We start from the raw sequence: 24,828 nt of genomic DNA on the forward strand, positions 1-24,828 counted from the left end.
CTGCATTCTTCACAATGGTCACTCTGTCAAGTCAGGCACACAGCTCCAGTCTGACAGCCAGCAGAGCTCAGTGTGCCCAGGGCCCTCTGAGCCAGGCACTGAACCACTGGACTGAGATTCTCTGGCAGCTTGTCAGTACGGCACGGCACTCCTGGATGGCTGGTGCTCTCACTGTTGCCTTTGTGGACTCTGTTCTTTTCCTTCTCACTTCACATATCTGCGGCTTCCTTCAGGGTGAAGGTTGTTCTGATTTCTGATGACGTAGCGGCTCAGACAAACAACAGTGTCAGTATTGTGAACTTCACCTCCGCTAGTGGTTAACAGCTGATTTCCTTCTTTTTCCTGCTCTCCACTGTTGAGCTCTCAGCCAGTGTCAGGAACGGTACAATACCTAAGAACAGGGTCACCAGCTTACTGTGTATTTTATCTTCTCGAAAACCAATGCCATTTCTTGTGTAAAAGCTGGTGAAGAGCTGTCTTAGATCAGGTGTGACTCATTCTCTTCAATGTCAGCGAGGTTCTGCATCAACAGCACTTTGACACAGATTAATTTTATTGACTAAAATAAGATTGTTTCCTCTCTGCATCACACACATTCATCAACTCCAGCCAGGGGTACTTGGACCCCTGTGGGTGCTCTTGCAGTGCCAGAGGGTACATGAAAGGATTGTGTAGCAGCTCAAAAAATATGGAGAAGTAGATTAAATAGCTAAAAGTAATGGATAAATATTTTAAAAACCCAGCTTCTGACACTCCAAGTGGTAGTAGAACAAATGTAAACATGACCAAACCAACCTTGAGCCTCCACACTTGCTGCGCCTTGTTATTGTTGCTATGCAACCACCCCATCATGTCCTTACACTAACCTTCCCATGTGATCAGTCTACCCTGTATTTATATTTTATGTCACAGTAATTAGTTTCTAGTTCCTAAAATGTTGAGGCAGAGGGTACTTGCTGTAGCTCAGGTTGAGGGTGAGAGACTGTCAGCAAATAGTTTGTTGGGCACAGGGAAACAGAGATCTGTGTGAGTACATGAGACCCTTAAAAAAAAGGGTGGAACAACGGGGGGAGCACCACCAGTTGGTCCAGGAGCTTCTCCTCAGTGATGGCCGTTTGTACAGGCATATTTTAGAATGACTGATTTTAGGATGACAAGGCAGTTCGACAACCTGCTGTCTATTGTCGGGCCGTGTAGCTCTCAGTATGCAGCAACCACTCCCACCAGTTTCTCCTCCATTGTTTACAACTGTAAACTTGCTGTCGCGACCACCACAGAAGACCCGCCTCTCAAATCATCCGATTGGACAATGGAAAAACACATGACATACAGAAGAGATTATGCGGGGCGTTTTTCCGCTCTAAGATGAAGTTTCTTCAACTTGAGGAGTTCGGAGTGCTTTGCCAGAAATGCAAGGCGCATTGCAACGCAAAAAACGCGAGCAAAAAGCTTCATTCTCATTAAAAACAATTACAAAAAGCTGCCTCCAGCTGCTAAAATGCTCTCTGTATGATCGGGACCTTAGTGCGCCTCGCCTCGTCTTGCATTTATGAGGTAGACCTTGTCAGGGATGCATCAGGACACAGCAGCTTTTACTCTACAAAACATATATGGTCAGATGCGTCTCAGACCACCTCTGCAAGTGGTTTGAGTGATTGGATCTCAGTTTGTCATGGTGATTGTTTAGTGTGTGCTGTCTACTTTGTGGAAATACCAGGTATGAACAGGGCCATTGACGATTGAACTGTATGAAGAAATAATTATAAACATACACTTTTATATAAGTAACAGTGTAAAACCATCCAGTTTAAAAACAATTCAAACCTGGAACATGATGGGTGGTGCTGAAGAAGGTGCTCTTACATCCATCTCACAGAACTGTGAGGGAATCAGCCAACAAAAAAGGTTAAGAACCTTTCACCTGCTGCCCAAAAAGGTTTTAATTGCATTTTCAGGAATGTTAAAATTGCATTTAACCCCTTTTTGCATTCACTTTACCGCACAGCGCAAGTTTTTCCAAGACCTTTCCTGAAAGTGCGGTGTCAGCCACCCAGGGAGTTGTGGGAGCTGAACAATGGGAAACATTTGAGGTCCTTTGGGACAAAGAGAGTGCTTATGCTTGCTTAGACTTGGACAGCACAACAACAGCAATGAGATAACAGCAGTAACACTCACAGCTGTGTTTTCTCCAGAAAGGGTGGAGGAGTTAGAAATGGCCAGCCTCTGCTGGGCATCTTTGTGTGTTCAATTGGAGGTTGTTATAGCTTTATTTGTGGGCTTTTGCTGGTTCAAGATGTTGATATGGTGTTAACGTTGCAGGGGTTGTTGTGTTTTTCGAAAGCTTTCCTGACTGGAGAGGAACAATTGGTCCCTTGATAGCGCTGGTAATTTGTCTACACTGGACAAAAAAAGAGTGATAATGAACATCCGGAAGCTGGGGGAACACTTACATAAGGGTTCAAAGATTAGAGAAGCTAACAAGAGGACAGTCTCGGTCACCCAGTGCTTGTAGCTGACGTCAGATGTCATGTATTGAGTGAACCACAGGCGCTTAGTTAAACAGTAAGGAAGCAGAGAGGGTTACAGTCCCCTGGAGGCCTGCACTGACAACCTAAGCTATTATTGCAATTGAACAGCAGTGTCCAGGGCCCCATATCTGATTTGTGGGCCGGTACGTGTTTGTCTCTGTGTGTTTATGTCTGAAACCCAGTATTCCCATGTCACATGTGCCTCCAGCCAGCAGGTCGGCTGTAGCAGCAGTGGCATGTGCAGGGAGCCGGTAAATTATAGCGAAAGAGCAGGTAGAGGTTTCTGGTTTCTAATCACAACCCCTGTTTACTTTACTGCAACCCTGTGGGGAAAGACAGAGAGAGGTACTTCTGATCATAAATCTCCAGTGACTCTCCTCCTCCACCTCTTCCACTAAATCTTTCCTTCTTTATTTTTCTGTTTTTTCTTCTTCTTCTCCCTGGCTACACTATCTCATTAGCAACAACCTTGACCTTCCCCGAGGAGAGAGTCGGCAAGACTGCTGCTGCCACTATGATCATTGCCCGCTTAACATGGAAACAAAAATACTTTAAAATAATTTAGAAGTACTGGAATTTTGTTTTGTTGGATCAAGTGTAGTTTTTATGCTTTAAATAGTTGTTTGGAATGTGTTGTTTTTTATGCTAAATTCTTGCTCTAACCAGCGGATGGCACAGATGAGAGTGATGAATCACAGTATGGTAAAAATGTCCTACATCTCCTCTTCTCTCACAAACAAAAATACTGTCACCCTCAGTGGGTTATCGCACAAACCCTGCACAGCTTTGTAATGTATTTCATCTCCTGGCATTGTTTTCTTAGTCTGTATCCTGCTGTTAAGGCCCTCTCTTTCTATTTTCTACTTTATGTTTTGGAGCTGAGATACAGCCACTGACAGGAGGGTGATGTTACAAATGCCACGGTCAAAGGTTACAGTTGTATAATTCATCATCTCCATCTTTTGTGGTTGTGGGAACATTAGAACATCTCACAAGATAACAAATAGTCCCAAACCTTATCGTTTTCCTTGCCTCAGTTTTTCCCCCTCTCTTTATCGTCCTGTTTGTGTCCCAACTTTTCCTCGTGCAGCTATCACTCCAAACACCCTTTCTCCTCAGTTTACCTCACCTTTTTTATCTCCGTAATTATCTACTCTTTCGAGTCTTTGTCTCCCACTCATCTCTTCTCCCTCCCTCCCGTAACTTTTTCTCTCGCCTTCATCTCGCCTCTTTTCTCCTCTTGTACACTCTCCCCTCACATTACCTCTTTGTCTCTTTCATCCTTCGCTGTCTGCCTCATACCCTCTACCGTCTCTCTCCACTCTCTACCATCCCCTGCGTAGGCTCTGTATATACCGTCCAGCTGATAATTAGCCAGGCAGTGCAAACCTCCTCGGCTTTGTTTGTGGCCCCAGGGCCAACAGGACGTCCCTGTCTACCACCGCGTGTCTTACATAAGCAGCTGAAACAACAACAACAATAACACTGACCTCAAATGGCCCCAGGAGAAAGAAAGACTGAATCAAGATTGAGGGATAGAACAAGACAGAGATGGAAAAAGACAGACAGTCTTTCCCTTTACTCGTACAGCTGATGTGACCAGAGCATCTGTAGTATCAGAGCTGGTACAGCTCTCATGTGCTTGTACTGCATTAACCTGTGCATGAAGAACTCTAATAGCATAATAGCATGTGCTTAAGCGTCGTACTTTGTTACCGTTTCATGCTGTTATTGTATAAAATTTGCTTATATTTCCATATTTAATTTGTTATCCTGATGTTTTAATGATACTGGAACGAATTATGGATTCAATCATGCAGGGCTACATGTTTGGCCATAACTTAAGGATTCGAATGTTGATAAAAGTGTCCAATAATATAAAATCAAAGGATGAAATTTTGCGACGCGCCTCGCATTTCTGCGCTCTATGTGCCTGCTGTTTTTGCTGGAGTGCTCTGAACTCCTTGAGTTGAATTTGCGGGAAAAGCGCCCCATGTCATCTCTGCTTTTTTACCATTGTCCAATTGGATGCTTTTAGAGGCGGGCCTTCTGTAGTGGTTAAGACAACGATTTCATAGTTGATAAACAATGGAGGAGAAACTGGTGGTAGTGGTTGCTGGATACCCAGAGCTGTACGGTCTGACGATGGACAGCAGTTTGTCGAACTGCCTCTGAGTCATCCTAAAATATGCCTGGAAATGGGCATGATCAAGGTGAAGCTCCTGGACCAACTGGTGGTACTCCCCATGATCCACCCTCTTTTTTAGGGTCTCATGTACCCTCACTGATCTCCGTCTCCCTGTTCCCAATAAACTATTTACTGACAGCCTCTCACCCTCAACCAGAGCTACAGCAATATGCATGTAGCTACTTACATGTTTCAGATGATGCGTCATGTTTGTAGTCGACCAATGAAGATGAGTTTACATATCACCTTGGGTTCGTCCTTCACCTTCTCAAAATGATCCCACACTTTGGATTTCCTGCCCGATGTGTTATCAACTAGCCTGTGGAATAACTGCAGGTACCAGCCCTGGAAATTAACCTGACTCCTGTCTGACTGCTGAGCGTGGACACTTCCTGTGTCTGTCCTTTCAAATTAAATTCCCACATGGTCCACTCATATAGGTTTTGATTTATTTGGATAAGGCGCAGCTCCTAATAGAGTTTCACATTTGTTTGTTTGTTTTGTTTTGTCTGCGACTAAACGACCAATGAAATCTTGCCAACTAATGACCTTTCTGGTCGACTAATGTTTGGTCAACTATTCGGGGCAGCCCTAGTAATCACACACGTTCTTCAGGAAATGCTTCAGTAGTTGAATGTGTTGACAGTCCTTCGCACCAACAACACATCTACCATAAGAAAAAACCTACCGGTCTGCACAGACCCTGGTCACATTTGTCTGCAATAATTGTACCAACGTCTGTACTACAATTAATTAGACAATTATATTGTGATGTTTACAACTGCTTCACCGAGCACTGTTACTGCGATGCTCACACTGCCATCAGAGGAAGGCCTGATGAAGGATCCTCAGTTGCAGGGGAGTGACCCTGTTTCCTCCACAAGTGATTCCTAATTCACTGAGCCCTTTCTCTCTCTTCTCTTTATCTCCTCTCTCTTCTGTGCCTCTCTTTATTTGCTATAAACTTTATCTCTAGACACTTGTTCAATATTATAAGCTTGCATAAATTTTGCCTCAGTTTCTGTACTTTTACTAGATATCTACTCTCCTCAAGAGTGAGGAGTCAGGCTTTTTCAGCAAAACTCTGGATATAAATGTAGTCTGTGTGTCCTTTAAAACCCGTGCAATGGAAGCCTTTACATCAACCTTAAAAAGACTCACTGACATTTATACAGTCAAATATCCACCACAAGGTTCCAATTAGACCATTCCTCTGTAGTGGTCTGGTGCGTAAATTCTTAAGCATTATACTGTACCTGCTAAGAAGTGATCTGAATCACCGTCTGTATCTGCTGATGCGTTATTCATGTGACAGATTTGCAGCAGATAAGTGCCTCACTTTAGTAGGAATTGCAATGAATAAGTGATGCTCTTTTTCATTCCTGTCGAGTCTCTCGTGTGATAAGAAAGAGAGAAAGAGGTAAAACTGAAAAGAGACTGCAGCGGGGAAAGCATCGGAGGGACAACCTTGAAACAGAAAATTGTACATGCAAAACATCTGACCTGTCCAACTCCAGACTCGTATTAAAAAAAGTCTTTAAATTTATAATTTTAACACCAAGATATCACTCTTTGCCAAAACATTTAATTCATGAAAGGACAGATGAGGGCCTCCTTTGAAGTGCATTTATTTTGAGACATTAGACGTCTCCTTGGAATCAGATAAATAGCTTCCCACAGACAACCAGTGTGCTATTATAAATAATACATAAGACACAGCAGCCTAACCCTAATTGTACACCCATGAGTTTCTCAACAATGATGATGCATTTCTTCATGGGTTGGATTGGACATGTTGGCAACACATCAGAGAGGAGGAGTGGTTTTTGCTGTTGTTTTGGTTACCAGTGACGTAGGTTGAAGAACTTGAATGGGACTCGGAGGGGCGGATTTAAATCCCAAATATCCAAATCTAATACAGTTGGGATTGGGTTGGGGCTTGGCTGCCGGCCACAAAGGGCTTCTGAGTCAAAAGGTCAACCCAGTGTAGTCCTCGGCTTACCACAGCTCGAGGCTAATTACAGAGCGCTGGGTTTCTGTGCTCTGCGAGGGGGAGTGTGTATATGAATGTGTACATGTGTACGAGCCTGTGTAATACATCCCATCAGTGGCTGTGGCTCGCTACATAATCCACTCATGAGGTGCATCAATATTGGATTATCCAGCTCATACACACACATTCACATATGTTTGGATCCATTTTATAGCGAGGACCATACATGGGCTGTTTTATTGTCTAACCATGAACTAACCCGAAACTTTTTCCCTCAAGGGCTGTTTATTTACATCAGCCAGTGCAAAACTTGGCTTTATTTTGAAGGAACTGCACTGGCACTGCCAACCAGAACAGGTGCAACTTGTGAGAGATATAAAATGCTGCAAACACATTTACTGTTGAGCACAGCGATGACAGACAGCTCTCTCTTTTTCTTTCCACCCCTCCTTCTCCCTTTCTGTTTCTAGGTAACGATTTGTTCCTGGTGGCGGTCCACGAGCTTGGCCACGCGCTGGGCCTCGAACACTCCAACGACCCCACGGCCATCATGGCTCCTTTCTACCAGTACATGGACACTGACAACTTCAAACTGCCCATGGACGACCTGCTGGGCATCCAGAAGATATATGGTAAGGCCTCCTGGCTTCATTTAGATGTGAGTCTGATTCATGGTAGGGTGCTTGACAGTTCTGATGAGCGTTACTCAACAGATATAAAACAGTCACAGTAGTTCTCAATTTATGCTTCAGCCAAAGATTTCAAGTCTCAGGTTTTTATTTTTTTATTTTCCAAGTGTATTTCTTTTGCGTTAAGTGAAGCGTAATCTGCACAGACAGCTGCATATGTGTGTTTTAACTTGTGACGGTTTGAGATAGAAGTTTCATTTTATTTTATTTGTTTTGTTTTTGTTTTAATTTGTTTAGTTTAGATTCGTGTTGTCTTTCTAGGGTACCAGCCAAGTCTCTCTCCTGGCATGTAACAGTAAAGGTTTAGTTAGTTGTTTTTATTTTCTGTTTGTTTTAAACCCAAAACCTCAGAAAGGATGCACTTCACCAAGGAACATTCATCCTATATTGAGTGACAGCACAAAAATAACAACAGCCTCCTGGCTTCATCTAGGTATGAGCCTGAGTTTTTAAATCTAGGGTTTTTTTCATGCTCCAACTTCATTTGCGTTTCATGAAGCATAATCTGCACAGACAGCTGAAAGCCACTCAGATATCTAGCTGTATGTGTGTGTTTTAGCTTATTAACCATACCTACATTGCTCCCAGTCTATCAGGAGGGGCAGATTCCCCTCACTCGCTAAGGATGGCTGGGAAATACAATAAATGAGTCAGTATGTACAAATACTGTCGATTTCCTCCGGTGGCACTGACATGAAAAACATTTAGGTTCAGTGAATGTCTGCTGTCAGTCAACCTGGTGAAGGCAGTTTGGCTGGCTGCTGTCGTCTTAGCTCCAAAGGAGCCGTTGCTGACAGATGGCTGCTCCAGAGACAGAGATGCTGAATGATGGTCAGAGTTAAAATTGCTATCTCCATGGTGACAATAGTAGTCCTACCAATCACATTGCTCAACAACATATGTGACGTAAAATTCTCTAGGTGTGCGACATGAAACAAAGTTTAGAGCAACAAAAAAAAAAATTTCGTCAAAAAGAAAGCGACACCCAGTGTCAGTCCAGTTAAGGTCTTATTTGAGGATACCCAAAATTATACTTAACACCAAAAATAAAAACTTAGATTCACCCTGGGCCCAAGCCTGAAGTAAGGCACAGATACTCGTTACTGGTATTACTAGGAATGAGCAATATATATTGATAGTATGTCAATACTGTGATATCAGACTAGATATTGTCTTAGATTTTGAATATAGTCATATCGTAAATGTTTTCCTCTCCTCTTTTTAAAAGCTCCATTACAGTAAAGCAGTGTTTTTTAGTGAACATACCACGCTGCTCTAGCTGTTCTCTTATTTTCCTTAACCCACTCAGTCATTATATTCACATTTCTGATTATCAAAAATCTCATTGTATAACTATTTTGTGAAAGCACCAATAGTCAACCCCACCACATCGCCGTGATCAAAAGGTATTTGGTCAGGTATTTGATTTTTCCCATGTCTCCCAGCCCTGTTTTCTGTGCTATTTGAACCCAGTCATAGCATAAGATCACTGTGATGAACCAGCTAAAGCGGAGATCTGAGACTGAGACCTAGATTTAAGTTCACAGGAGGTGAGCACGTCACCATCGCAGCACCTACACATTCCTCGTTGACACACATTTGCAGGTGTCAGATGACTGCTGTGCTTTGTCTGCTCATAAAGCTGATGTAGCTCTGAGGCGGGTGTATCAGAAGTGTAAAATCCAATTTGACAGTAACGGAATTATGTGAGCATCAGTGTAGTCGTCATTTTTACACTCTCAGAGTTGAATTAATGGTACATCAGGGTGGATGTTGCTGGGACCGTAATCTAGACATGTGCTCTTTTGTTTGATTTTTTTTCTTTTGGAGGAACCCATCGTTTTTAGACCCATGATTTTTTACGTTGACATTGTCGTCTCAACCTCAGTTTGACATGCAAGTTCAAAAACAACTTGGTGGGGAGTGACAGCATTGTCCCGTACAGCTGTCGAGGCTGTAAACCAGTCACACTCTACTGAGATGACTCCGGTCTGTCACATGAATGGCTGCACACACACACACACACACACACACACACACACACACACACACACACACAAAAAAGAACCTGCCATCTGCTTACATGGTCAGGGCACGTCCCTCTGGGAGTGACAGACCTGGGCAAGCGATCAAATCTCTCCTCATCCCTCTCGCGTTTAACTCCTCTCTGCTGCTGCCGCCCCTCCCTCCTCGTCTCTGTTGTACCAAGAGTTGAAGGGCAGGACAAGTGATGGCAGCTCCGCTCTCAGTCTCATTTCTTTTCCAGTAGCAGTTGGCCTCCTTTTCTTCGTCGTGGCAGCGGCAATGATGTGTGGAGGCTAAACAGGGACAATATTGCGAGCTGCACAGTTTACATGTACATGAATTAGAAGGTGCGACATCAAGGCTGAATGAAGAAAAGGTGTGAAATGAGTTTCCGTAAAAAGAGACATAGTGAGATGTAAAGAGAATTATAGGTGGGAAAAAGAAGCCAGAGAGTAAGAGATTTACATACAAAGGAGGTGTAGGAGTGTGAATGGGAAGGAGATGTAGAATTTAAGACTGTGATTTGCAGTCAGTGGGAGCCAGGCAGGATCACACAGTGAACTGTGGGAAGAAAAGGTCTGACAGGGGTACGATGAGCTTGATGTGGAGGATCAATTCACTCTTGAACATCTAGCTGTACCCTTTTCCATTTTCTTACCTCAGTGCTGAGGTCATGGTAGATAATTAGTGCATTTGTTCTCATGGAGGAAATTCATTTTCAGTAGGTACGTACACTACACAGAATTTTACAGAATTTACACAAAAGAGACTAAATTTAATTATTTAGTGCTTATATGACTTTAAACTGGCCTTTCTGCACATGGCGAGTCTACACCTGTGTCCAGAAGTAAGGGGGGTGAAATACTGGAGTGGATGATCTGGGTCATGTATGACTTTGAGTGACACGATGGGAGGAGTTAGGCATGGGATTACCTTTTGAGTTTGCTGGTTAAATGAGTTACCTTTAGCAAGTAATCTCCAGGTATTCCTACGCCCAACCTATCCAGTTGTGTCACCTCATCCCTGATGAGTAGAAGAAGAAAAGCCTGCTGGTTGCATTCATTCCTCAGATTCTCTTTTTACAAACCCATAATAATCTCTTATTAATAATTAACAGCCTGAACTTCACATGATATTTACTGGCTTTAAAACTAATGAAATTTTTTTGCAGCCTTCAAGTAATTATAAGTGATAAAGTTAGATCATTCGTAAAGTCATAAAAGTAGACTTACTGGCTGTATTTTGTTCTTCCTGTTTACACAAGCAGCAAAGAAAAGAAAGGGTTCAGAGCACTCCAAATATCATTAACCCCTTTTATACCTTATTTTAAACACATCTTCTGTCCAGATTGTATCTAGATATGAGTTAACCTGATCTCATAGAGTGTGCCAGTAAACCCGGAACTCTGTTAGCGCTTTTAGCACTTCCGGTTCTCTCGTCTAAAAGTCAATACATTTTTTGAATGGGAATTTGTTAAAATGCCTCAAATAAGGTCTGTGGGTAACAAAAGCTTAAGCGAGTGTCAGGTTTTGTTCTACGACATAAAACACGTCAGTAAATGCTCTACTTGTGAATTTTGAAGCTTTTACGTGTCGTAAAAAAGGCGGTTGCTAACAAGTTGCTCAATATGACTACAAACCCTGTCGGGGACATTAAACGTCATGACCCCCGAACAGGCGAGAGTGCTGGCAGTCTTTTTAAAATAAAGCGGCCAAAATCAGTTGAAAGCTTAGTGGCGGTGACGTCAAGAGTCATGCGACCGTGGAGTAGTCATGTAGTCCGTTAAAGCCTAACGTTAGCGTTTTACTTCTGGCGATCACATTTAAAGGTAGGGTCTGGAGGATTTTCCAGTTGCTGTTTGTAAACACACATTCAAATTTGGCCCCTCCTATCAGGCTCAACTCTCCCGAGTGTAAGGGGCCTGGAGGTACGGAAGAAGGCTTCACAGAAGAGGTTCAGGCAAGGCTCGCGCTGGTGCACGCTCAGACACGCTCAGGCACGGCACCTGCGCTCTCTCACTGGCTGGAGAAATCTCTCAAAAACATCAAAATACAGTCAAAAGGCAGGAGCGCTGCAAACAGAGTCACCACCACACATGAGTAGAAGCCCACAGGTGATGATTAAGCAGGATTTCATTTGTATATGTCTATATTTTGTTTTGTTTGAAAATCCTCCAGATCCTACCTTAAAGCTTCAAATGTGGTATGAAAGGTGTTCATATGTGAAGATTATCTCGCTGAACAAAACCTGTAAGTATCATAAACTTGTGTTTGCCACAGAGCTTATTTTCTGACATAATCCAAAACGCAATGCAAAAATCACATTCACTTTCTCTTCCGGGAACCAGCGCGATGCTAAACTTCCGGGTTCTGATGTCAGCCCTGGCACACTCTATTTACACCTGTTACTAATCTGTGTCTTGGAGAGAATTGCCAGATGATTTAAGGACACTCTTCAGGCTCTTTTGTTCTCTTCTCAGTTCAGACTTCTGGTCACCATCCGTGTTCCTCTGAGGCGCAGGAGTATGCAGAGTTTCACCGTAGCCAATCACCACACCAGCTGAGCTCGCTGGTTTAAAGTGTACTAATCAGTGAAATGAGCTGCTGCAGAGATTGACTGACACACGGGTGACCTCTGATCTAACATGCACAGTACGACCACCTGAAGACGTTCAGATCATTGGGAATATAATGAAGTGGCTCGTTGGCTAAAATTAGACTGAATGACCCCAAATCTGCCAGATGTCATGTTTAATTTCCCCTGTAACGGCTTTAATGTAATGCTGTTGTGTGTGTATGCATTTTCATGTTTGTCTACATGTCCATCTGACAGCGAGTCGTCCCAGTGCTTACATAACAGCAGAGTGCTTTGGCTCCGCTAATCTGGGATGTATTTCAGGGGATTTAATTCAGTCGGTGAATGGGATCTCTCGTGCAGACCCGCTGATCAGTTGTGCGGACTGGAGGGTGTCTAGCAGAGTAGCATTCCCTCTTAATCTCATGATCAGCTAGTGTATCAGCGAGTCTGATGGTCTGTCTTTGTTTAATTGTTCGCTATAGATCAGCTCCTTCAGTTAAATGATCAGTTGCTCATTCAGTTCTGTTTAATCCTCTTTTCATTCACTGACTTTTAAATCATTTGTGGAGTCATTTAATCATTCATAACTCCTGAATGTTTACAGTAGCTTTCAAGGTCATTATTTATACATGCCACCATTACTCATTGATACTTTCTATGGACGAGGGGTGGGGGAGGGGCCGACTGTCACATTTTCATCTTTCATATTGCAGTCATCTATTCCTGCATCTGTTGACCCCAATCAACACATGGCAACTCAGATCCTGGTTTTCACAGTCACACTGTGTGTTATTCATGCGTCGTCATGTGCTCAATTATTCATACACACAACCCACTCGCTTGGCCTCCCTCTCCGTCTCTCCTCGCCCTGTTTTTCCTCTGTACGTCTCTCGCCTGCTTTCTCCCATGTAAATCATGAATGTGAAATGATGCCGAGGCATGTCCGGGCCTCCATTTGGGACGACTTTTTATTTTTATCCCTACAGTATATACATTTTTACTCCGCGGGCTTTTTATTTCTGTTTTATTCATCTTGACATATCATATTATGCTTCGGTGAGCTGAATCCCTAAACTTGGCAGTGTTAAACTCTACCCACTGATGTTCATTTTACCTCATCTTGTTTTTCTATCTTCTCCTTTATCTCCCCTGTTCTCCTTATTTTGTTGTTGTTTTTTGTTTTTTTGTCTTCAGCTCCTTGTTGCCAGACTTCCTCCTCAGTGTCTTACCTTGTCCTTTGCCATTTTGTCTGTAGTTACAGGTGAAAAATGTGACTTGGCTCAAACATTCGGCTCTCCTGTGAGCTCAGGTGGCTGGTCCGATATAAATGGCACAGCAATAATGAAAGTGGTTCACACTAAATATGCATGCACGTTTACATCCTTAAATATCAAATAAATCTGTCACATACAAACCAGTTTTCCTGCTCGCTACATCCCACCATATTCAGTGTTCATGCGACTAGCTATTTGCAATCTTAAGCTAGGTTTTTTGATACACTTTCGCTTCATTCAAAAGCACATGAGCTATGCACAGTGCTGTCAGTAACTTGGTGCAGGTGATGGCACCGCACACAAGAGGGCTGAATTGCTTCTTCTTTTTATTTAGTTTTCACTTTGAAATGCTACAAACAGCATGTTTCGCCCATGGCTTCATCAGGTTTGTTGAAGCCTTGAAACCTGATGAAGTAATGGGCGAAACACTTTGGTTGTAGCATTTCAAAGTGAAGACTAAATTAGAAGAAGACCTAATTCAAACCTCTTGTGTGCAATGTATCTGCTTGTTTGCTGTCATATTTTGTTTCATCTTGAGAAGAGTAGTTTGCAGGAAAGATCCATACCAGACCTGGATGCAACAGCCTGCTAGCTTAGCTTAGCTTGGCATAAAGACTGGAAACAGGGGAAACAGCCTGGCTCTGTCCCAGGCAACAAAATCTTCCAACCAGTTTCGGAAGTTCAGGAATTAACGTGTTGCATCTTGTTTGTTTAATCTGTACAGTCATGACTATTTTTTTGCCCAAGAGCAGTGACTTCCTGGAGTTTTATTGTCACTCGAGTAGTAGGCAATCAGTCACCACTGGTTGCCTGGCAGTATCATGTGTTAGTGACCTTAAAGATGCTGGTACATGGATCTGTACCATTGAACAAAGCCAGGTTAGCTGTTGCCCTCTGTTTCTAGCTTCTGTGCTAAGCTAAGCTAACCAACTGCTGGCTATAGCTTCATACAGTACGTAGCGTACAGTCATGAAAGTGGTATCCATCTTCTTTATTCCTTGATTTGTTTACAGTTGCTGAAGGAGAGTTTAAGAGTATGAAGGACATGATGCATATTTAAAATCTTTTGCATGTGTTGACCTGCATTAAATGCCATGTGTTCACAGTATATTGTTGTTCAGTAGAGGATGACAAAGTGTGGTCTTTGCCTCCAGAACTCTGCTTAAAAAAAGGTGGACTTTGGAATTTCTGGTTGCAAATATGTGTGAGAGATACATGTATCACAACAAGTGAGATATTTCCTCTGACTTCCTCCAGGGCCTCCTGATAAGCTTCCCCAGCCCACCAAGCCTTTGCCAACGGCGCCCCCTCCCCGCTCCCATCCTCCATCAGACCCCCGTAAGCCAGACAGGCAGACACGACCTCCGAGGCTGCCCCCGGGAGACAGGCCGTCCCACCCCAACGCTAAACCCAACATCTGCGACGGAGGCTTCAACACCCTCGCCATACTGCGGAGAGAGATGTTCGTCTTCAAGGTAAGCGGAGAGTCTGTGGTATCAAAACAAACCCGGGGCATTTTCACATTTGAGTCATTTTGAACCCTGGAGATGTTTCACCCCAAACATGGATCTTTTAGCGACGTGAGAGCACAGCAATCAGTCTTTACTGGCCAAACAAACTTGTGAGATCTAATTTCATATCATATTTCCGAACCACCAATACGTGCCTGAAGAGAGTCCTTTCCTTCATGTCATTTCTGGCTGTAACATGTAACGTAATCAGCTGATAAATGTAACAAGAGAACGACTTGATCCAGACCAGTGGAAACGGCCTGCAGGTTTGAAACACCCTGTGGAGAGCTTGCTAGAGAGCTTTGAGGATTACCTAAATATACAGAGGGTGGGAGCTTTCCTTCTAATCTGCTACATGTTCAGTGTGTGTATAGTGTGTATAATGTGTAAATGGCTCATGTGGATGCAATGTAAATTTATTCGGTTGAGTTTTTCTCTACGTTAGTAGAGATATTGGTTCGAATTGTTCAGAGAGAAGAGTTTAACACTGGTTATAGCTTGTAGAAATATGGTGGACTCTCCTCAATTATCTTGAAATTAGTGCCTGTGTGTTTCAGTGTATAATTAAAGGAGCTATTATGTCTAAAACGAGCTCTGTCCAGATTACTTTGGGGCAAGCCGAGCACGAATTTGGACAAAGTAGATATTTAACTAAGAAGAAACACCATGCCACGCTCTCTGCAGCACAGTTTTCCCTTCTCCAACAAACTGAGGCTGGTTTTCATTCCCTTGCATGAGAAAAAGGTACACATGTCCCTTAATGCATCTTTATCCTTGGTCTAAGCTTGTGAGCACAAGACCTTGGCAACATGCGGTAAGGAACAGAGAAAAACCTTGGGGCAACACAAAGATGTCCTGTGTTCTCCGCAGAAAGGAGAAAGAGTGCCTCTGATGCTTTTTGTGAGTGTGACTGTATTTTTCTGGGGTTATAAATAGATAGTATTCAATGGTTAAATAAGAGGCTTGTGGTGCCAGGGGAAAAACCCTCTCTGTCCTCTCTGCCCCCTCTCTGACTGTGTGCTTTAAACTCCGAAAAATAAATCCCACGTGGAACCAAAGCCGCTACCTGTGAAGGTATTTAACCAAAATTAGACTCAGAGCGCACACTGTCTCTGTTTTGTTTTGTTTTTATGGTGGAGGTAATAAATGGTTGTTAAAATAGTCTAAATACACCCTCATCTCTTTCACATGGTGTATGCAGCAGTTTCTGTTACCCTTCCTCTGCCTGGTCTGATGGAGTGATGAGGATCATGGGATTTCTGCAGAGCTCAGAGAAACTGTACAGCAATTGGCTTCCTTAAGTTTAGAAAGTGAAGGGTCAAGTAGAGCTGCAGCTGCCAATTCCTTTAGTAATCTAGCTTCGTCCAGTTTGTTTTGCTATCGAAGCTAATGTTAGCTAATGAGCTACAAAGTTAGCGTTACAGAGAAATCCAATATTCCTATTAATACTTCCCCAGTTTTGCCTCCATTTAACAAACTGACGTCATCTACGCTTTTTCTTTATTAAAGAGCACTGGTAAATATACAAAAAATAATATTGCACAGGTCTCTGCCATTCAGAGATACGGACGCCAGCTGGAGAAAGATCCTTCACTTAGCAGCTGTAGCAACTTGAATACAGCCAGCACTGTGAGACCTTCATCTTAAGTAGCAATCATATTGATTCTTATGTTAAATGCTAACGTTAATGTTCCCTTGTGTGCGTCAGCTGCGAGGACCGGATGCTTCTTGTTGAGATGCTGAAGCATTGACATGGTGCTATTGTAGCAGGCTAGTTAGGTTAACAATAGACTCACTATACAGAGTTTTGATTTTGTTTCAGCTTGAATTTACACCAAGCTTTGAACACCGTCTGTCATTTTCTCTGGGCTGTCTTCTCCTGGCACCTCACCATTTTCTCTCTCTCCTCCTTTCTTTTGCAATGTTGCCATCATCAAATCACGTCACCTGTGTACAGTGTCAGCAAAACCCAGAGTTTATATGAAGCTGTATGGGTTACACAAAGCTTTACAGAATTTGCAGCAAAGAGTATTAGGAGCAGTAGTTTCAGCCCTGGGTACAAGGCCACTTACGCTCTAACTACACTTTGTGTATCTGTGGGTTTTAAATTGAATTTGGGTGCGGTGGTGCACTAACAAATTGTCTTGCCACTACTCTTTAAAAAACAATTTCTGTTGTTGGAACATGCAGGTCCCGCTACTTTATATTGTCATAACTAATCCAACATCACATTGATGTTGTTTACTGCTAACCTGTTATCAAATTATTTTTCCAAGGCTTCTCACACAAAGCATCGGCTGATGGTCAATAAATGTCTCTTCTCATTTTTTTGGAAATCCATGCAATTTCCCTAAATCTGATTATTGTCTTGGTGATAGGCTCCTTGGAAACATGCATCAGACATCGGCAGTCTCTTTGTTTTTGCCATGTCAGATCAGGAAAAATGAGCCTTCCTCCTGTTGGATTTTTTTTTTTTTTTTTGGATGTTTTCTAGTCTGATGGATCTTCTTGTATTAAAAGAAAACCCTGAAATGATTTTGCTGAAATGATATTTTGTGGCCAGCAAGCAGCTTTTTAGTAACTGAGTGTTAATGCGACAACAAATATTTTGGTTTACTTGATTTCTCTACATAATCTCTATTGTTTCTTTATATTGAGCTTATATTTTTCTCGCACAATTAAAACACTTCATAAAAGTTTTACAAACCATATTTATGAACAGTAGCTTAGTTTATAGTAAGCACTCCTACAGTCCTTGTGTGCCAAATGAGTTTCTAAGCTCACTGTGGAGGCCGATCCACAGGGGCCACCCATGTAAACTGCTGCTCAGCATAAACAACATGGCTCCCCTCTTTGTTTAAGCCCTCCACTTTCAAATTAATAATCTAAATGAACATAATTAACCCACGAGCAAAGGGCCAACAAGGTATAGCAGTGTGTAACTGTGCAGTGTAGAGTGTTGTGTTCAAGTGTTATTCAAAGAAAAGTCAGATTTTAGGACTTTGCATGATGGGAAACAGAAGTAAAAATTAATACAGTGTATGAAGTAGGAGTGGGCATCACCACCAATGTGAAGAGACTCCTGGCTCCATCATTTTGAAGGCTTTGATGAATGTTTCTCTCTGTTGGCCTTTAGCAGGAGCAACTGCTTACATTTTTCCAAAGGTGTAGAGGAGCGGAGGGGAAAGACTGACGGAGAAGGGTGATTTGTTACAGAGCACATGTAAGTGCTGTTGTAAATCCACAGTGTTCACATCATTAGGACCACCAGTAATATTATGACTCACAAATGATTTGCTTCGCCCTTTTGCATAATCCACGCCTCAGCCAGTGAATCAAATGTGTTTAGTAAAGTGAAATCAATAAGGGATGACTGGTTGGACTTGGATCGTCTCTGTAAGTGTGTTTCACAGGAGGAGCAGGTGGTCCTAATATTTCTTGATTCTCAGTGAGGGTTGTGCCAGTTTCCTCCAAGAGGACTGAGGTATCGTGTTAATGCCTTCTTTCCTCCTGGTAGACGAAGCTGCCCAACTGTAAAACAGTTGATCTGGAATCCTAATTGCAGATGTTTGTGTTGCTTTAGAGTTAGATATATTCCCTTTAGAGCGTGCCAAGGTCGACGTATTACACTGAGGACTAGGTAAAATGATGGCTGACGGAGTAGGAATGATTTACAGCCTGTGCTTACATCTTGTTTCAGCTATTTCTTTACTTCTGTCTCTTGTCACTGTCATTCATGAGGGTGACTTCTTCCTTTTTTCTGACGATACAATTGATTGTCCACTTGGTTACTTCATGGTGTGGGTCCATTTGGTCTGCACAGCTTGGCCAAACTCCCCGTCCCCACTTGATTGTTTTGGAAGCGCAGAGTCAAGTCGATGCCAAGTCATTATAGCGGAGATCTCAGCAGTCTCACAGCCCCTGAAGTCCACAGGTGGTCCAGCTGTGTAAAGTAGGGGAGTTTAGAGAGACGACTTTACGAGAGTTTATCTGGTGAAATACACTCAGAGCACTGAGGTTTACGATGAAGGAAAATCTGGATTTATGCTGTTGAAATGGATTTCTCTTTGACTGAAAGTGAGTCTTTACTCTCACTTAGAAAAATGAAGACCTGTTTGAGGCTTTTGCAGCAGAAGAGCGAGGGGTGGGGGGAAGATCCATACAGCAAAGTAGTGCGATATTGTGGCATTATCGTATCATCACACAGTGCTGAGAATCTATTTTTTTAATATACAAATACAAATTACCTACATTAGCAGCTACCTTCAGCTCTTTCTTCATGAGTACAGCTACGGCACTCAGCCCTCCTCACCTGTCGTGCTTATGGTCATCCTGTTACGCCTGGCACTCTGGTCAACCAGCCCTTGGCTACTGGCTATCAACTCCCAGCTCAACGTCATCAAAATGCTGCACTTCAAAACTACCCAAGTTCAACAATAACTCCACTCCTCTCCACCATCAAAACTCTTGGACTGCTGCGGCGGCCCAGATACATCCACAGATGCTCCCTTCGCAAGTTTGTTCATTACCAGACCGGTCATTCCATCCTGTCACTCTGGTCAGCTGAGCGTTCTGTCCTTTGGGGACATAATTAGAGTTGAAAAAAGGTCATAAATCGAAATATATCGCAATACCATTGTATTACGACTTGAGTATCGTGATATTATCGCATCGTGGATGCTCTGGTTATACTCACCCACACAAGAATCAAATATTTCGGTCCATATTGTCCGTGTTTTAGCACAGTTCAGAGCAGAAGCTGTTTGTCTCCAGAGGGGGAAATAAGGCAAAGGAAAGAGTGAGTTACAGTTGGATGTTAACAGAACACCTCTGAGGAATACTTATGTCAAAACTCAGTGATCATTCCTGCTTGTTTGTATTCTGCCTTTGAAAGTATATTGAAGTCTACAGATTTGTAACTTGCCTCTATATTCATTTACATGTAAATAGAACTTTTTTTCAATCTGCTTTTGCAATAAACAGGATGCAAGTAAGGTTCAACATTTTTTTCTGTGCGAGACTTTCAGAGCCTTTTCTTGCTTAGTAAGTTTTGTCACGTTACTGATGTGCACTAGGACGGGTCCCTGCATCCACAGGCCCTTTTTTAAAAATGTTTTTTGACTACCCGAAATGTCGAAACCAGGCGTCTCACTCCCCCCCACAGAGACAGAAGTTATTGTTTTCAAAATATTTAAATGTTCCACTTCCAGAATCACAAAGTAGAGCAGCTCATCAAGAACTGCTGAGAAAAACTGTTCCATATGCAATTTTATGCAGCCGTGAAGGCAAATGTTTTCCATATTACAGCAGGACTGAGGAGTTTGTTATTATCAGTGTCAGGTAATGAGTAGAGGAGGAAAGTACAAATTCAGTGTTCACTTCTCTGTAGTTGCCGACACATGAAAGACAGATTTATATCTTGACTCTTTGTCCTTGGTATCAGCCAAGCTTAGAATACACTTGGTCCTACGCTCCATGATGCAGTCCGTGCTTTAATACACCTGCCAGCTTTCTAAATGCCCACTTCTTTCAAACCCCACGCCTCCAATTTCTAAGGTTTTTAAATGGAATACATGTTTTTTACGAGTATATGAAAACCTTTCACCACAACTGCAAGTTTAAAGCCCATGCCGATATGACCCTGACGACATCATCAAGGGTATTATTTCAAGCTGTTAATGTAAGAGCCACGGAGGACTTCACACAGCTGTTTCTTTTACAGCTGGGGTAATGCTCCTTATAGGACTGGGAAATATGAAGATATTTTATCATTACCGAGATACGAGACTACATATCGTCTTTTGTCTTATGACGTTTTCCTGGTGGGGAAACAACAATAGTCATTCCTACATTGTTGTTCCATCAGACAGGGTATTTGGTCAGAAATGCTGTCATGTTCGATTGTATCTTCCAGTCCTAGCATCAATGAGATGCTTTTGAGGGAACTCTAGCAACTTTAGGACATGTCACCCAGCCCTAGCCTCTTATGGCGTGTGAAGCAAGCTCATCTAAAGTCAGTGGAGAGATCCTTTAACTTGAGTGATATGGTTGCAGTCACCGATAAAGCTTCCAAATTTTGGATAAAATGGTACTTTCAGGCTACTTTGATTATATGAAGAAAAAGAATGACGAGATCAGACATGTGTTCACAACTGAAGGATCTTACAGGTTACAGATGAACTGTAGATGTAAGAAGTATTGTTCCCAACAACCCAGAGAGGTGCCTGATTTATCCGAGGGACGTTAATCTACAAAGGCAGGTTAGGAGTCATGCTTGTTAAGGTGGTAGTTTTACGGTCGATCATTTGTCTCTCCAGCGGGGCGACAGAAGGTCGTTTAAGGTTCACGCAGTCATCTGTGTGGCCGTGTGGATCCAGTGTCACCAGTAAATGCCTCACTGCAATTACACAGCTACCACTTTTATGACTGCAGGGACTTCGGGTTCAACTTTATGTGAACTCTCAAGCCGTATGGTACAGAGTCGCTCATTCATGTATATGCATGTGTACAGAGACGGCGCTTTTCTCTGGCATTTTCTCCCACCGTACCAAAAGTGTACTAGACTGTGACCTCATCACTTGTACTGTCAGACAGCGACCAGACAGCAAGTTACCAAGAGTCCGTTCATTTCCCATCAGGCTTGGAGAGTAGTAAAATATGGATATAAAGTGTCAGACATCTTCCAGCAGACGTTTAGAAGTCTGGATTTGAGTTCATGGCTCGCTGCCATCTTGTCAGGTTGGAGAGCCAGAAAATCCAAACTGGGCTTTAGGGTTGTAGGCCAAATATTCCCTCAGAACAGTTTAAGCTTTTAAAATTTTTTTTAATGGACGGATCATTTTAAAAAATCAACAGGACGTACATTACAGGACATCTTTTTTTTTTTGTTTTGTTGAGAAGTTGAGGTTTTTCCATTGACTTCCATATACTTTACAGCCATTTAAAGGCCCACAGTTCACAATCACATTTATGTGAAAGCCTAAAAGAATACATATTTTCAAAAACAATGATTTAGGAATGGTTTTAAAGTCACTTTATTGACTTTACTTCTGCTCACTGCCTGATTATGATGCATGGTTTGCTTGCTCAGAAAGTTGGGACCATTGCATGGATGCAATCAGAGCCTCCTGCGCTACAGTCAGGTATAATGGAGAAAAAACACTTCCCTCATCAGTCCAGCTCTCATCCTGAGACAGCCTATAATAAAGGAAACTGCCACCCTCTTCCTCCTTCTCCTCTTCTTCACTAGTCTTAAGTGTAATCACAAGGGTCTTGCCAGTCACTGAGAGACCTTCCTTCCTTGATGTCGACGGATTTAGAGCAGGGGATTCTGGGATGCCGGAGGGTGCCTCACGGTGCAGGATTGGCCACTTGGCCGCTGATGTTGGAGACAAGCTTTGATTCCGACATCCATTAATGAGAGCACAGTGGCCAAGTGGGCAGTGAGCTGTCCGCTCTTCTCGGTATCTCTCTCTTTTCTGTAACTGGGAGGAAAGAGACAGAGCACTTTTCTCTTAGAAGATCGGACAGACTTTAATGCCACCAATTCGATATTTTTTACCTTTTTAAGATTTAAAAGAAGCTAAGAAATAGTGAATTACAACATCATCAATGTAGATATACACTTACTGGCCACTTTATTAGGTACATCTTGCTAGTACCAGGTTGGACCCCTTTTGCCTTCAGAACTTATTGGTGTCATAGATCCAACAAGGTGCTGGAAACATTCCTCAGAGATTTTGGTCCATATTGACATGATGACATCACACAGTTGCTGCAGATTTGTCAGCTGCACATCCATGATGTGAATGTCCCGTTCCACCACATCCCAAAGGTGCTCTATTGGACTGAGATCTGGTGACTGTGGAGGCCATTGGAGTACAGGGAACCCATTGTCATGTTCAAGAAACCAGTTTGAGATGATTTGAGCTTTGTGACATGGTGTGTTATCCTGCTGGAAGTAGCCATCAGAAGATGGGTACACTGTGGTCATAAAGGGATGGACACGGTCAGCAACAATACTCAGGTAGGCTGTGGTGTTTAAACCATGCTCAGTTGGTACTAAGAAAATCTCCCCCACACCATTACACCACCACCAGCCTGAACCATTGATACAAGGCAGGATGGATACATGCCTCCAAATTCTGACCCTACCATCTGAATGTTGCAGCAGAAATCCAGACTCATCAGACCAGGCAACGTTTTTCCAATCTTCTATTGTCCAGTTTTGGTGAGTCTGTGTGAACTGCAGCCTCAGTTTCCTGTTGTTAGCTGACAGGAGTGGCACCTGGTGTGGTCTTCTGCTGCTGTAGCCCATCTGCTTCAAGGTTGGACAAGGTGTTGTTGCTTCAGAGATGGTCTTCTGCAGACCTTGGTTGTAACCAGTGGTTATTTGAGTTACTGTTGCCTTTCTATCATCTTGAACCAGTCTGGCCATTCTCCTCTGACCTCTGGCATCAACAAGACATTTTGGCTCACTGGATATTTTCTCTTCTTCGGACCATCCTCTGTAAACCCTAGAGATGGTTGTGTGTGAAAATCCCAGTAAATACTCAGACCAGCCCGTCTGGCACCAACAACCATGCCACGTTCAGAGTCACTTAAATCACCTTTGTTCCTCATTCTGATGCTCAGTTTGAACTTCAGCAGGTCGTCTTGACCATGTCTACATGCCTAAATGGATTGAGTTGCTGCCACATGATTGGCTGATTAGCTATTTGCGTTAACAAGCAGTTCAGCAGATGGTATAAGATTCTTAAACACCCCACACAGAAATAGAAACACAAAGAGAAAGAATTTTGTAAAGTGCACTAGATATAAAGCAGACGACAGTTAGCTTAGCATAAAGATTTAACTGTCTGCTTTATTGACATTTATTGAATTAGAATATTTTTCCACATGTATAATCTTTGGAGCTGCCATATAAGAATGAACAGTAATGGAGAAACACAGCTGCAGGTTGAAAAGTTGAACCGGCGCTTCTTACTGTCACGACTGCATTTCAAGGTCATACTTCATTATTTACAAGTTATGTTCTGCAGTTATGTTAATGTGGTTTGGAGAAGTTTTGTTCCAGTCTATGCTTTGAGATGAAAAAACACACACAACAACAACAAGTTCTCTTCTGCTGATAGATACTGTGTTCTCAGCTTCAACCCTAATCCTCAACCCCCCTGAATTATTTACACCTGCACTCTGCTCTCAGTCAAGCCAAGAAAGTGTGTGCGTCACATTAACCGAGTGAGAGATCAGCAACACTGTCATCCTAACACCACTGTCTGTCATATTCTCACCTCCTCACACACACACAAACACACACGAGGCAGCGGCAGATGCTCACCCACGGTTGACCTGGAATGTGTGCTGTGATGAGGTTTTTAATAGAGTTTGTTTTGTTTCTTTTTTTCCTGCCTTTTGTTGTTATTGTTGTTGTTGTTTACTTCATTAAGATTTTATCCCTATGAAAGGGATCGTCTTTTCAAGTGGGGTTGTGTGAGACACAAAGTCAGTGCTTTACTTACAGTAGATGTCAGTCAGCACGCCCCCAGTTTGGAACGGCAGGCAGGAGCACTGCCAGGGAAGCTGAGTGATGTATTGCTGTTGACAGGGGCAGCAGCAAATGTTTTTTAGACACCTAAACAAAGTCGCACCCAAACAAAATCAGTAACACTTTAAGTGTATGCTATATTAAGACTTTTTCACAGCTTTACCTTGCAGCAGACAGCCCTTTCCAATAGGGAAGCTGTTAACAGCTTCAATTCCACTTTTATGTCCTTGTCAAAACGACCAGACTCAATTGACAAAGAAAACCAAAACAACCAGAGTCACTTGATAAAAGTGTCTGATAAAAGTTAAAACATTTTGGTATGATTCGTGTGACACACTCACTAAAATTATGGACACATCACTTCTATTAGCTCCAGGACTTTTTCTCCTAGAAAATGTCACAAATTTGAAACTAAATCAAAGCTCCAGGAAATTTATTGGTACAGCTCTTGCTGTTTCCAGGAAGTGATTTGCATTAACGTGGAAGTCAGATTCCC

General features: G+C 42.6%; 1 protein-coding gene across 2 annotated transcripts in view; it reads left to right on the plus strand.

Annotated features, from left to right (window-relative positions):
• Positions 1-24,828, plus strand: part of LOC125882205 (matrix metalloproteinase-16-like) — a 95,404-nt gene that overhangs the window by 52,879 nt on the left and 17,697 nt on the right. For both annotated transcript variants that reach the window (XM_049565938.1, XM_049565940.1), the window contains 2 exons: positions 7,180-7,341; positions 14,532-14,749. In XM_049565938.1, coding sequence (XP_049421895.1) covers positions 7,180-7,341; positions 14,532-14,749 — 380 coding nt within the window. The remainder of the gene's footprint in view (positions 1-7,179; positions 7,342-14,531; positions 14,750-24,828) is intronic.

Source organism: Epinephelus fuscoguttatus, linkage group LG21, assembly GCF_011397635.1.
Source record: "Epinephelus fuscoguttatus linkage group LG21, E.fuscoguttatus.final_Chr_v1".
Lineage (NCBI taxonomy): Eukaryota > Metazoa > Chordata > Actinopteri > Perciformes > Serranidae > Epinephelus > Epinephelus fuscoguttatus.